The following is a 13966-nucleotide window of genomic DNA, read 5'->3' as shown; positions in this document are numbered from 1 at the left end:
ATTTGGAAGTTGAAAACAAACATTTTAGCATTACAACAATTATTAAATGATCAATATGTTTTGATTTTAAATGTAGCCAGAAACCTAATCAGAAAGTAGCAACTGAAATTGTCAAGGAGTATTAACCCAACTCCAACCACTGAATCTATTGAGAGCCATAGAAGTATAAAGGACACATACACGTATACACTTATGATAAGTGCAATTGCACCAAGCACATCACATTCTATTACTCATTCATCCATGCTTCCTTTTGAATGAATGAATGAATTAATAATTCCTGCCCACTAAAAGCTACACAGATATATTTGCTTTCCCCAACAGGCCTATATATATATATATATATATCATCGCGCCACGATATGTATTGCCATATCACCCAGCCCTAACATGCAGTAATGCTTTAAACACATTTGACAAGCTAGTTGATAAAAAACAACAACTATTAACTATTAAAACTGATTGGCTAACGCTATTTTTCCCCTTGTCAGTGCTCTTTTATTCTTTCACGTTAACTGACAGCAAATCTGAATGATGCACTATTTTAACTTTAATCAACAGGTACAATTGACCATGACATCCTCACCTTATCTTATTCCAGAAAAGTCACTCACCCAGAGCTGAATGGAGTTGTACAGCAGCAGCTCACGTGATGAATGTTGGGGTTGGGGGAGGGGGTGTGTCTGAACTATATCAGCACCCTGATAAAGAGGTTGACTGGCATGAAGTATTTTATGTATTTTGAAAATACAAAAATACTAATCTTAAATGTATTTAAATACAAATTACATTTGATTTTTACCGAAGGCTTTAAAATACAAAATGGTATATTGTATTTCAAATACGGATATTTAAATCCATGTATCTGAAATCCTGCCCATCCCTGAGTGTGTTCCCTGGGAATTGAACCCATGCCCTTTTGCGCTGCTATTGTAATGCTCTACCACTGAGCCACAGGAAGTAACAGTAAAGATTTTTACAAATGATTTCTATTTCAAATAAATTCTGTTCTTTTGAACGTTCTATTCATCTAAGAAAAAAATGATTAAGGTTTCAACAAAAAATGCAGTTTTCAGCATGACTAATACTAAGAAATGTTTCTTGAGCAGCAAATTAGCATATTAGAATGATTTCTGAATAATCATGTGACAATGACGACTGGAGTAATGGCTGCTGAAAATTCAGTTTTGCATTACAGGAATAAAATAAATTTTAGAATATATTAAAACAGAAAACGGTTATTTTAAAGTGTAGTAATATTTCACAATATTCGTGTTTTTATTGTATTCTTGATCAAATAACGCAGCCTTGGTGAGCATTAGAGACTTCTTTCAAAAACATAAATCTTACCGACCCCAAACTTTTGAACAGTAGTGTAGGTTCATATTTCAAGGAACCAATGCTACAACACTTATGTTTATCATACCTGTGGTGCTAATTTGTTCCATTGAGCATATTTGTGGTCTCCAAGAATAGTGCAGGTCAAAGCAAGAGCCATGTGCACTTGAAGTTGGTTTTTCACGCCTAAAACACACACAGTTCCTGGTCATCATATGCTTAAGTGTCTTCTTTTACATTAATAAAAATATAATGTTACATTATATATAGGTAAATCTAGTAACATTTATAATAATCAGAAATTCAGGGCACAGTTAGGAGTCGGGTATGGTTTTCACATGTCACGGTCAGTCAATACCTGTGACAGGCTGCAGTTCCACCAAGCTGCAGCCACTGGTGCTGTCCAGAACCCGATACTGCGTGACTGCACTCTGTGCCTGCCGATGAGCTCTCACCCTGGTCACTCCATCTCCCTCCTCACTCACTTTGAACAATGGGCTCAGACCCATCTGTGCAGAATAAACATACATACTTTATATAAATTCTAGTAAAGTAAGAAAACTGGAGATGATCCTGTTCTTAAAAGTGACGTGACATGTGGCTAAGTATAGTGACCCATACTTGGAATTAGTGCTCTGCATTTAACCCATCCAAAGTGCACACATACAGCAGTGAACACACACACGGAGCAGTGGGCAGCCATTTTGCTGCGGCGCCCGGGGAGCAGTTGGGGGTTCGGTGCCTTGCTCAAGGGCACCTCAGTAGTGGTATTGAAGGTGGGAGAGAGCGCTGTACATTCACTCCCCCCACCTACAATCCCTGCCAGCACGAGACTCGAACCCACAACCTTTGGGTTACGAGTCCGACTCTCTAACCATTAGGCCACGACTTTTTTTACGACCAGAATTTTCTAAATTAATCATATTTATCTCACTGTGAACAATTCATGCTGATAAAAACACCACAGTAATCCACACGACTCCAATCCATCAATTAACATTATGTAAAGTCAAAAGCTGCGTGTTTGTAAGGTGTTTGCCTCTGGTCAAACTACCAGTCTATAATCCATAATCTTCTTTGTTTAGAACCGTTTTGGACTGTTTTCATTTGTAAACAGCATTTGATCAGAGCATATTTCTCTCCTAAATCAGACGAGACAATTTTTTCACCGCAGAGAGCAATATAATGGATGGAGGACTTGTTTGAAGTTTAAAGCATCTTAATGATAGATTTGTTTCTTACAAACATGCAGCTTTTCACTTTCACAAGACATTAATTGATGGACTGGAGACGTTTGGATTATTTATTGATTATTGTGATGTTTTCAAGGGTTACTCCACCCCAAAATGAAAATTGTCGTTAATGATTTACCCCCATGTCGTTCCAAACCCATAAAAGCTTCGTTCGTCTTCGGAACACAATTTAAGATATTTTGGATGAAAACCGGGAGGCTTGTGACTGTCCCATTGACTGCCAAGTAAATAACACTGTCAAGGCCAAGACTAAAAGTATTCTCATCGCTTCATAACGTTACGGTCTTTCATACTTTTCTGGGCCTTGACAGTGTAATTTACTTGGCAGTCAATGGGACAGTCACGAGCCTCCCCGTTTTCGTTTTCATCCAAAATATCTTAAACTGTGTTGCGAAGACGAGCGAAGCTTTTACGGGTTTGGAACGACATGGGGGTAAGTGATTAATGACAAACTTTTCATTTTGGGGTGGACCAAAATGAAACCCTTTCATCAGCTGTTTGAACTCTCATTCTGACGGCACCCATTCAATTGCAGAGGATCCACCGGTTAGAAAGTGATGTAATACTAAATTTCTCCAAATCTGTTCTGATGAAAATAAATTTTAATGAGTAATTTTAATAAAAATATATTTTTTAATAAAAACGGTCTTTTCATACGGTCTTTAAAAACAGGTTAGATTAAGAGATTGTTTTTATATATACAATGTTATATTACATTAAAGTGCGGCTGAGGTCCCGTGACTTCCTTTTCTATAATGGGAATGTCAATCACTCCTTCAGATGGAACAGGCACCCCTACAGTGACTGCCCTGAGCAAAACAAATTGGATTATGTTTGAGGTATGCTGGTACAAGAGAATCAGTTATCAATAAGCAAAAGCTAATGAGATGTCACAAAGGTTTACTATCAAATTACCCTTTCAAAAAGCAACTGCATCTAATTAAAGAGAAGCAAAAAATACAGGTTTTGAAATTCAACTTACAAGCATTTCCTTTCCACATTGTGTGACCTGATGAGGGTTTGGACATGTTCAGCAGCTTCCTCTGTTTTAGCCAGGATCAAAACACCAGTATTTTCTTTTTCCAGACTATGGCAAAGGTGCAACTGTGATCCTGCCTGCATGCCATCAGTTATCTTTGCTAGAAAGGCAGACATTCTACAATGCTATTTCTGATGCCATCTACATCTATGAGAACAGAGCAAGGAAATTAAAGAGTATGTTAGTATATTATCCAATGACCTGTCTTCTGTAATCATGTAAGACTCATATTATTAGGTATGTACTTATATGGACTTTCTTTAACCCTCTGGTGGTCTTTTTAGACTGAAACATTTTACATTTTGAATTTTTTTCTAACATATTTTACTTTAATCGGAATATTATGAAACTTTTGTGGTACTTGCTATATAACACAAACCAAAAAAATCATGAACATGATTAGAAAAGGCCAAATGGGCTTAAAAAAGGGACGCTTGTAATCTTCGCCGTAAAAAATGATTGTGATAATAAATTAATGGGATATACAAAAAATATAGAGCAGTTTTTTGGGGCACAATCTACAGTATATAAATCAGCCATAATGAAGAGACGTATTTGATCATGTCTAAATACACGTTCAAATGCAAAACATAGTAATAGTAAGTAGTTACATTTGAAATTACTTACTGTATTAACTAAAAAATAATAAAAAAATTTTTTTGAATATTTTATACAGAAATAAATGGTGCATAATTTGAAGGTGAATATTGTCTATTACCATGAAATCCCCCCAAAATACAAAATATTAAAGAATAAATATTACTTTAATAAAATATAATCATATAATCACTTCTAAAAAATGAGAAGGTTAAATGATATGTCATATACTCACTATGCAGAGGCACACCATATGGTTTATTTATGGCGATTATGTTTTTGTCTTGATAAAGGATGCCCCTGAGAAGAGATTTTGCGAGCACACTGGTGTGAACAGACTGTAGCTGCTGAGTGAACTGTTTGAGTTCATTTACTCTGTTTTGTAGAGGTGACACCGGAACCTTTGGAGAGAATCGAAAAAAGACGGAACCTAAATGGTTGCACATAAAGACACTTAGTCAAAACAGACTATATACATGCATAAACAAACGTAGCCATCCCCCTTTTTTGTCATTTGCTCGTTTTTCCTTTTCACTCCGGTGTCTGTTCGCGATATCTGCTGCTTTCAGTCCTGTTTTCCCGTTAGAAGCGACGGCCTCGGTCTTTGAAGCTGTGGCATACGCTCTCACGAGCATCATGTCACCTCACCTGCATGGCGCATTTTCACAGATGAATAGTTCAAAAGTAACTCCCTTTTCCCAAACCTGAGCCCCGAGATCTTACATTACTCACTGGCGTAATGTCCGATTAAAATGCGAGAATCACAGCTAAAGCTGAGTAATCAAGGAGACACTAAAAAGATGACCGTGAATGAACAACAGCTCAAAATAAAAGTAATTGGTCAGCCTGATCAACTGTATATTGCATTCAGCCAAATCAGCTAAATAGAATCGTTCTGGAATCTAATAACTGTGCACGCTGTACGTTTTTAATGCATTAATTGATTCGTTTTCAATGCATGAATCATCCCTCAGATCAGTTTGTAATAATACTAATAATGTAGAGTAAACCAAGTTCTAAAATGTTATTTAGAATATGACAGCTTGGTCATAAATATATTAGCTATACCTCAAAGTATTTTGGACGCTTAAGTCACACTTAAAATGTATGGCTTTCATTGAGATAAGATGCAATCTGCAAACAAATTTCGCCATTTGAGCTATTTCTTTTCACCAAAATAGGTCATTTTAGTGGCTGTATGACGGACATTAGTGCAACTCAAAATAAAAGGCATAGTGATATTAAATATATTACATAAAAGCAAAAAAAACATGGTTACATATTTTATTCACAAAATGTTTTGACTCACCAAAATCGACTCAAAAGAGTAATTTGTTAGAAAATCGGACTAGCTACTGGTCACAGTGTTCTGATTCACAAAAAAGAACCATCTCATGAGAGTCATAAAAATATGGAACCGGTTCTAAATAAGCTTTCATCTCTAGCCAAGACTTTAGATATAGCCTACTATGAATTTGACTACTGTCAGTTAATGGTTTGATGAATAGGGTTGCAGCTATGTACAGCGTGTAGCCTATTATTCATACTTTTTAAAGGGGTCTGAGGTGAAAAACAAGGCATATTTCTCCTAAATATTGTCTACCAATGCATACGGACAAGTCTATAGTACTATATGTTAAAATATGCTAAAACTGTCATGCCAAGAAGAAAGAGAATCTTTGTGTGCAGAGCATGTGTGTATCATTGAAGGGAGGGCTGCGCGTGAATAATGAATAATGGCTGGGTTTGTGCTCACAGCTGAGTGAATTAAACATGAAGCCAGCACTAGAAAACTCACAGGTATGTTCTCTCTCTTTCTGTCTTTATACAAATGCATAATATCAGATTTAAAACTTTTTGTCTTTTATATGCTCTGGTGAAATAATAATAAATAAAAAAATCCTGAAACACTTTTTAGAAACACAATAAAAACCCTTTTCCTTTAATCAAATCTCATAAACCTCATGCAAAATCTCAAAGAGTGGTCAAGAGAAAAGTTTACAGTCTGAAATGGCTTTTCGATAGCTGGTTAGGTTGTCTAAATGAACCAACCGCCTGTCTTGCTGGTTGGGGGTCAGCAGCTGCCTGCGTGGTATCTCATGACAGCCTGGTGGAATTTGAGCTCCCACAGGCCTCCGGTTTATATGCTATCAGGTCCTCGATGTTTGTGAGTGATAATGTGCCATTTCTTTTCACAAATGGACCGTGGCATAACTGCTTGTAGAAGAGCGGAGACAGACAGATAATGTCCAGAGTCCAGAGTCCAGACTCTCAGTTTCAGTAGGGCACTTCCTTTTATTTTACACCAGAGCATCATTATGAAGCTCATCACAGTGATCAGATGTTGTCATCCACTTTATACCACATAAGGGCCACCAGTGATGGGTGAATAATACTAGATAGGTGGTGTGCTGGAACTCATCCCTTGACAGGTGTAATATTAGGCTACACATCTTCCTCGGTTCCGCAGATCGAGTTTCAAACAGGATTCCCCAGGTAAGATGCTTAAGGGGCGTTGATGTCATTGTACGGAAGTGAGTTGGACCACACTGCTGGGCATAGATAGCAGTGCCACTGAAGACAATAGGAGGACAACCTGGGAGTTTCGACAGGAATTCGGACTGAGCTGGAGCATCAACGGGACTTGGGATGTCGCACCAGACTGGTATCCATGGTAAGCAAAAGAAAATTAGAAATTTATTTCAGTACACTGCAGCCCATATGGATTTAAAATTTAGAGTAAAACATTTTACATTTTTATCTTTATCTTCTCCTTTTAGTGAAATGCATTTTGAGTTAGAAGTGTAATATAAAGTATGAAGATATGCAACAAAGTTAAAATGAGGGACATTTGGAATACTACATGTAAAAAAAAAAGAAATAAAAAAAAGTACCAAAATCTTGCATTAACCTTTTTCAGATGTATGAGTCTATGTGCAAATGTGTACATCTAAAGGCAAAGGAAATTATCAGTTAAAAAAAGAAAACTTCACTATTAAAATGTTTTGAGTAGGAATATTGATAGTTCTGCTTAATTCTGGGTTTTAGCAAACTAAATTCTACAGTTCTACAGTATATATAATGACATATATAATTAGATAGGTTTAAAATAGAGAGATAATATTAGGCTGTGTTTTATGTGAATGATGATGGGAGGTAATTTAAGCTTACGGGCGGAAGCGCCGCTCCTCATCCTTCTCACCTGCACCTACATCATTTATGAGTCCTGGTGCCCCGTTACCATGGTGAGGCCAAGAATGAGGCACAGGCCGCACAGTGTGCAAGCAGTGTAACATTTCCTTTGTTTCAGTCAATTTTCTTGGTCTTAAAAAATAAGTGATCTAATGTAAAAATTTATATTATGAAATACTATGCAATGGGGTGATCTCTCCATTCTTATGATGATTAAAGGTTTGTGGCATAAAATAATTTTTGGGTTTACTCACTGTATCCTGTTTCTGTTGTATCATCATATGTTGTATACTTCACTGCTGAAACCAGCAACTCCAGACTTAAGAGAGTTCCTCGTGAAGGCGAGAAGGGGAGCTGTCAGAGTGGTGAAGGTTGTTATAAGGAGCGGTGAGTAGGAGCATTTGTTTGTGAGGCCGTCTGTGTATGTAGTTTAATATTAGTATTTCAATACCCACAGGACGGTTTTGTTTGAGCAAAAAGATTGATGGTGCTTTCGATTAGTTTACTGCTATTTACACTTTTTGTTTCATGAATCAGGCCTCACATTAATGTGTAATAACAAAAAAAATAATAAATCAAAGAGTAATGCAACTTCTAAAATATTACTTAGAAGATCACAAGTGGCCATATTATTTAGAAAAGTATGTGGGCACTTAAGCCATACTTAAATATATATGCTAGACATTTGATTTACATTTCTGAGTCATTTTTGTTATTTATTTTAAGGTAATTTTAGTAGATTTATGAAGTTTGCACCCTTTTTTTAAAAAGTGCGACTGATTATATTGAATGTAAACTTGTAGTGTATTTCAAATCTTAAAAGTATGTTTTTTAAAAATGTACTTGTAGATAATATAATATTAATGAAATAAAAGGCTACTTAAGTGTACTTAAAAAGAGTACACTTTCATGATTGTTTCTTGACACTCTTAAGTACACCTTAAAAATGTGCACTTACAATAATGTCAAATTGAAAGTACATTTTAAATCATGCTTTAATAATCATTTGTTGTGCTTTAAATAAGTACCCTTATTTTGATGTGTTGGCTAATATACTAAAGCACATGTAAAATAAGCCAGTTGATTAAAATTGTAACTATAGTGTGTTATTTTAAATGAACTAAATTGCACCTTCATCAGACATAAAAGTAATTATGAAATTACATATAAAAATGTATTTAGTCCTACTAAAAAAAAAAACTTTAAAGTTCAGCTAATTTCATTTAATATAAATGTAAATTATAATATGTTTTCATAATCACAATTAACAAGCAATTAAGTGTCCAGAAACAATACATTCAGATCTCACTGAAGAGTATTATTTTTGTAATAAGTAATTGTTTTTTAAGTATACTGTATTTTAGTGTAGCCTACTTCTTTTTCACAGGGGTACCACTTGAGTTTACACTTGTGTTCATAGATGTGTCATTAAAGCCTTACAAACGTTTATTTTTGGTAGATGTTTTGCTTCAAAAGTGTGCTTTTGTTATCTTTCAGGTCAAATAAATTGCACTTGTATATATATATAGTTCAGATGCAAAAGCCTGTAAGTGCCATCTAACATTTTCTTTTAAAATGAGCATTTTTGTCAGGCTCCTATATTTATATTAAGTTATTTCACTTTAATTGCATAGAAAAGGACCTATTCATTTCCATTAGAGTAAAATTACTGAGCCTAAACAGGAGTCTGATAAAAATGCTAATTTTTAGATGAAAATTTTTTTTTTATTTTATTTTTATTACTGGGTTTACAACAGTAAACCTACTGTTTCCTGTTCTTTTGTTCCTTGCACTCACCTTTACTCAGGTTTCTTCAGGTCACATGTTTAGAGGTGTGATGATGTGTCATCTAAGCACTATTTACTATTATGACCTGCAGGAAGACGTCTGTTTCCAAGGTTATCTACGACACCTGTCTTCCTCTTCCACCCCGGCCCCTCTCACTACTGCTGAGCAACAGCTCCATCAGATTAAAATAACAGAGGTGAGGAAGGTCAAAAATGTCTAAATACCTTCATATCAAAATCGAGTATCTGACAGCTTGTCTGCCTGCATATTAATATCTAATAAACAAATGCATTTCTTAATAATGCACCTGACAGGACAAAGTGGCACGGGTGAGTGTCCTGTTATTGATTTTGTTTTCAAGTACATAAATATTAAAGGGATTTTCACAAAACTTTTGTACTTTTCTATTCAGGATGAGCGAAGACGGATTGCCACTGTAAGTGGACAAGCAAAGGTAGCTTCTGTTCTCTATTCGCTAAATTATTAGAAGTGTTAATGTTAAATGAACATATCATCTTTGTGTGTATGTTATATGTGTTTCTGATATAGACAGAGATCAGCGTGGAGAGTAAAAATCCAACTTTGCAGGGTTTGGCGTTCCCATTGCAAGAAGAGGCTAAACATGCTTTACAGCAACTTAAACACAAACGCATCGACTACATTCAACTAGTAAGTTCCACATACATATGCATACACACACACACACACAAAAAACAGACTTTTATATTTTTAACTGTACAGGTTACACTCAATAAGCACATTTAGTATCAATTTGCTTCATTATATACATGCAAAAATGCTTTTGGTAATGCTGTTGCTAAATATCCTGTTTTTTTTTTTTTTTGCATGATGTTTAAAACCGGATTCTCTGCATAATATTACATATCAAAATAAATTAAGCTACAACACACACATAAATTCAAAATAAATGTGCATTAGTGTTTGGGGGTAAATAGAGGTCTTTTATGCTCACTAAGAAGTTACAGTAAAACCGTAATCTTGTGAAATATTATTACAATTTAAAATAACTTTTCTATTCAATATATTGTAAATTGTAATTTATTCCTGTGATGCAAAGCTGAATTTTCAGCAATCATTACTCCAGTCTTCAGTGTCACATGATTCTTCAGAAATCATTCTAATATGCTGATTTGCAGCTCAAATATTTCTTCTTATTACACATTTTGAAAACAGTTGTGCTGCTTAATATTTTTTGAAACCGTAATATATTGTTTTCAGGATTCTTTGATAAATATAAAGTTCACGAGAACAGCATTTATGTGAAGCATAAATGTTCTGCAACATTATAAATGTCTTTACTGTCCCTTTTGATCACGGTAATGCGTAATTGCTGAATAAAAGTATTAATTTATTTTTAAAAATGTAACTGACCCCAACCCTTTGAATAAAAGTGTCAATTTTTACATTATCACATAGAATATTACGCCTGCCCTGCTGCACTCCATATTATCTCCATTAGCCCAATAACAAAGCACTTTTTACTTTATCATCTTTAAGAGGCTGGACACCGAGCGAGAGACAATTGAGCTGGTCCACACTAGTCCTACAGAGACCAAAGAGCTGCCAAGTAGAATCCCAACTGATGCCCCACGATACCACTTTTTCCTGTACAAACACGCCCATCAAGGACAGGCACTGGAAGCTGTAGGTTAGTGTCAAGATTTTCTGCCGGTATCACAATATGCCAACTTGTCCTCTTAAGATTGGTAATGGTGTTTTTTCTTCAGATCTAATGTTTTTCATGTTTGCGTTTGAATATGTGGACCAGTTTTCATCTACTCCATGCCTGGGTATAGTTGTAGCATCAAAGAAAGGATGCTGTACTCCAGCTGTAAGAATCGACTGCTGGATGAGGTAGAGAGAGACTATCACATAGAGATCGCCAAAAAGGTACACTAACAGCAACAGTTGGTCCTAGTACAGTATGTTTTTCAAGATAGCTGTTGAACATCTAAGCTTTGACCTGAGTAGAAGAGTACAAGGATGTCAAGTACTTGAGTACATTAAAATAGATTATTTTATTTTAAATACATTTCTGTGGAAAAATCATATTTTACACCTTACAAATTCATTTAGACCTCCAAAGTTCCTTGAACTTAACTTTTATAAAGAAATTGTAATTGACCACAAAACTGTGGTTATTCATTCTTGACTCAGGTGTGAACATGGATAATCTATCTTTAAACACCTATATTAGGTCGACATCAAAAAACAATATAATGAGCTGTGGCTACTTGAATATATTTTAAAATGTAATTTATTTCTGTGATGGCAAAGCTGAATTGATGTCACATGCCACATGATCCTTCAGAAATGATCTGGTGCTCAAGAAACATTTTTTCTTATTTTCAATGACTTCACAACAGTTGTGCCGCTTAATCTTTTTGTGGAAACTGAGATACGTTTATATATGAGAAATATGAGATTTCACATTTATTTAAAATATAAATCTTTTGTAACATTACAATTGTCTTTACTGTCACTTTCGATCAATTTAATGCATCCTTGCTGGAAAAAAATATATATTTATTTTTAAAAAATCTTACTGATCCCAAAGTTTTTAGTATAACTTTTTAGAGCATAACTTTTTGACATTTGCTTCTAATCAAATACTCATATTTACCCAACATTTGAGTTCATCTATTTATGTGTCATGTGTGTAGATGGAGATTGATAGTGGAGAGTGCCTGACAGAGGATTTCCTGTATGAAGAAGTTTACCCGAAGCAGCAAGCTCTGAAACAAGCCTTCACCAAGCCAAAGGGCCCTACAGGGAAACGAGGGAACAAGCGTCTAATCAGAGGAGCTGGAGATGAGAGCTAGAATCATACAGTCAAAACATGTCAAATGACATCTGATACACTTGTTTAATTTCTCCCCTCAATGGCCTGTAGCCTATTTCTTGCCTGAGCAATCCTTTTCATAGTTATTATTTTTTATGTTAGATTTTAACTATAGTCTTCTTTCACTCTGAAACACATTCTCACAAGGTTTTCGAGGCCACATAAATATGTTGTTTAGGTGATGATTTTTATGTTATAGTTAAAATAAAATCAATTAATCTGTCTTGTTAAATCTCCTTTTTGTCTGTGGAGTAGCATTACGTTTAGTTGACACTTTAACAACTCTCTGCCTTTTGGTAGAGTGCATATTGATGGTTTACTGAGATATCTCTAGAAGTCAGGTGTTATATTAAGCAAAAAACGTATTGGTGAATTAGTGACTAACTGAACAGATACGAGTTGAAATCAATTCAAGTATCTAATAAATAGATTAGTATAATATTAGATAGCCTACTAAAACGGAAAAATATACAGGTCACTATACTGGATTTCTTGGTAAAGAAGTAAATGCTAATAAAATGGATACTCGTTAAATGTTTAGTAGAAGCACATAAAAACGATGGGTCCTTAAAAACATACATGTGAAAAAATTACTGCATTTTTATATCATTTGTATTATTTATTACAAACAGTAATTCCATTGTTTTTTTCTGGGTGTGTCTATTAAAGGGTTAATGCATGCGCTGATCCAGGGCCAGCTCTATTAGTAACCAGGATGTTACGATGTTAGGAACTATAAGACTATCACATTCTGGCAATAAACATTTTCTGGAATTAGACTTAATCATACGCTTACCTTGCAGTCACCTCCCATTACAGATATTTCGAAATGGAACATTTTGCTATCATCTATGTGCTTTTTAATATTGGATCGTGCAATATAAGGAGCGAAACATGCACTGAACATTTTCTGACCACGTTATATACTGTCTAAGCAAATATGAAAACTTATTATACACTCTTAAAAATAAAGGTGCTTCACGATGCCATAGAATAACCTTTTTGTCTAAATGGTTCCATAAAGAACCTTTAACATCTGAAGAACCTTTCTGTTTCACTAAAGGTTCTTTGTGGCGAAAGAAGGTTCTTCAGATTATAAAAAGGTAAGAAAGAGATGGTTCTTTAAAGAACCTTTGACTGAATGGTTCTTTGTGGAACCAAAAATGGTTCTTCTATGGCATCGCTTGAAGAACCTTTTGAAGCACCTTTATTTTTAAGAGTGTAGGTTTAAAATCAAAAACATGCGTATTTCCCTGAATTTAGGTGTCATTTTATTTTATTTTATTATTTTATTTTATTTCAGTTTAAATACCGGCAATTGTGGTTCAGCTATTTTTCATTTTTAATTCTCTTTTTTTATTTTATAGACTTACTAACATGCCTGTGAGTATATACTTTACAATTTGTGTAAATATAATTTGAATAAAATGTTTAAAAATGAAACATAAAACCAAGTATGTAGTGTCTATAAAAGAAAGGAATTCAATATTTTGTACAATATCAGTCGTCAAAAGCTGCAGTTATCCTAATCCCAATTCCCAAAAGCTCTGTTTGTAAAGTCTTTTGTTCTCATTTAGAGTAAAATCCACATTTACCTCGCTTTCAAAATTTCACCTTTCCAGGGCATTTCAGAAATGAGTGTTTAAGTATGCCGACTTAACCATTGTGTCATGATATTTATGTTTCATAATGTAAGAAGAAAGAACATACAGATTCTGACTAATTGAGGCAGATGTTGAGACAGAAATAAAAACACCAGCATTCCAATAACACATCGATCTGATTTATACTATTTTATATATGAAATATTTGTGACTTCTTGTCTTGTCAAATCTGCTGTTTACCATGCTTTCCAGTTGAAATTCTTGCCACATTGCGTAAAAAGCATGTGAGTGC

General features: G+C 34.8%; 1 protein-coding gene and 1 pseudogene across 1 annotated transcript; one reads left to right on the top strand and one right to left on the bottom strand.

Annotated features, from left to right (window-relative positions):
* Window positions 1-5060, bottom strand: part of LOC107558891 (RNA pseudouridylate synthase domain-containing protein 4-like) — a 9547-nt pseudogene extending 4487 nt beyond the window's left edge.
* A 4199-nt stretch (window positions 5061-9259) lies between these two features.
* Window positions 9260-12050, top strand: LOC107558880 (twinfilin-2-like). The gene is made up of 7 exons (XM_016242573.1): window positions 9260-9403; window positions 9522-9536; window positions 9620-9661; window positions 9757-9876; window positions 10726-10876; window positions 10997-11118; window positions 11892-12050. Exons 1-7 carry the CDS (start codon window positions 9260-9262, stop codon window positions 12048-12050), a joined length of 753 nt encoding a protein of 250 aa, XP_016098059.1.
* Window positions 12051-13966: the final 1916 nt, after the last annotated feature.

Source organism: Sinocyclocheilus grahami, unplaced genomic scaffold (genome assembly GCF_001515645.1).
Source record: "Sinocyclocheilus grahami isolate Dianchi unplaced genomic scaffold, SAMN03320097.WGS_v1.1 scaffold664.1, whole genome shotgun sequence".
NCBI lineage: Eukaryota > Metazoa > Chordata > Actinopteri > Cypriniformes > Cyprinidae > Sinocyclocheilus > Sinocyclocheilus grahami.
This window is presented reverse-complemented; position numbering and strand designations above follow the sequence as displayed.

What these genes read in the sequence shown, in the direction of transcription:
- LOC107558880 (XM_016242573.1), top strand. Translation starts at nt 9,260, where the DNA reads ATGTGTCATCTAAGCACTATTTACTATTATGACCTGCAGGAAGACGTC. An exon ending in ACAGGCACTGGAAGCTGTAG is followed by an intron (nt 10,877 to 10,996) that starts GTTAGTGTCAAG and finishes TATGTGGACCAG; the next exon opens with TTTTCATCTACTCCATGCCT. An exon ending in ACATAGAGATCGCCAAAAAG is followed by an intron (nt 11,119 to 11,891) that starts GTACACTAACAG and finishes TCATGTGTGTAG; the next exon opens with ATGGAGATTGATAGTGGAGA.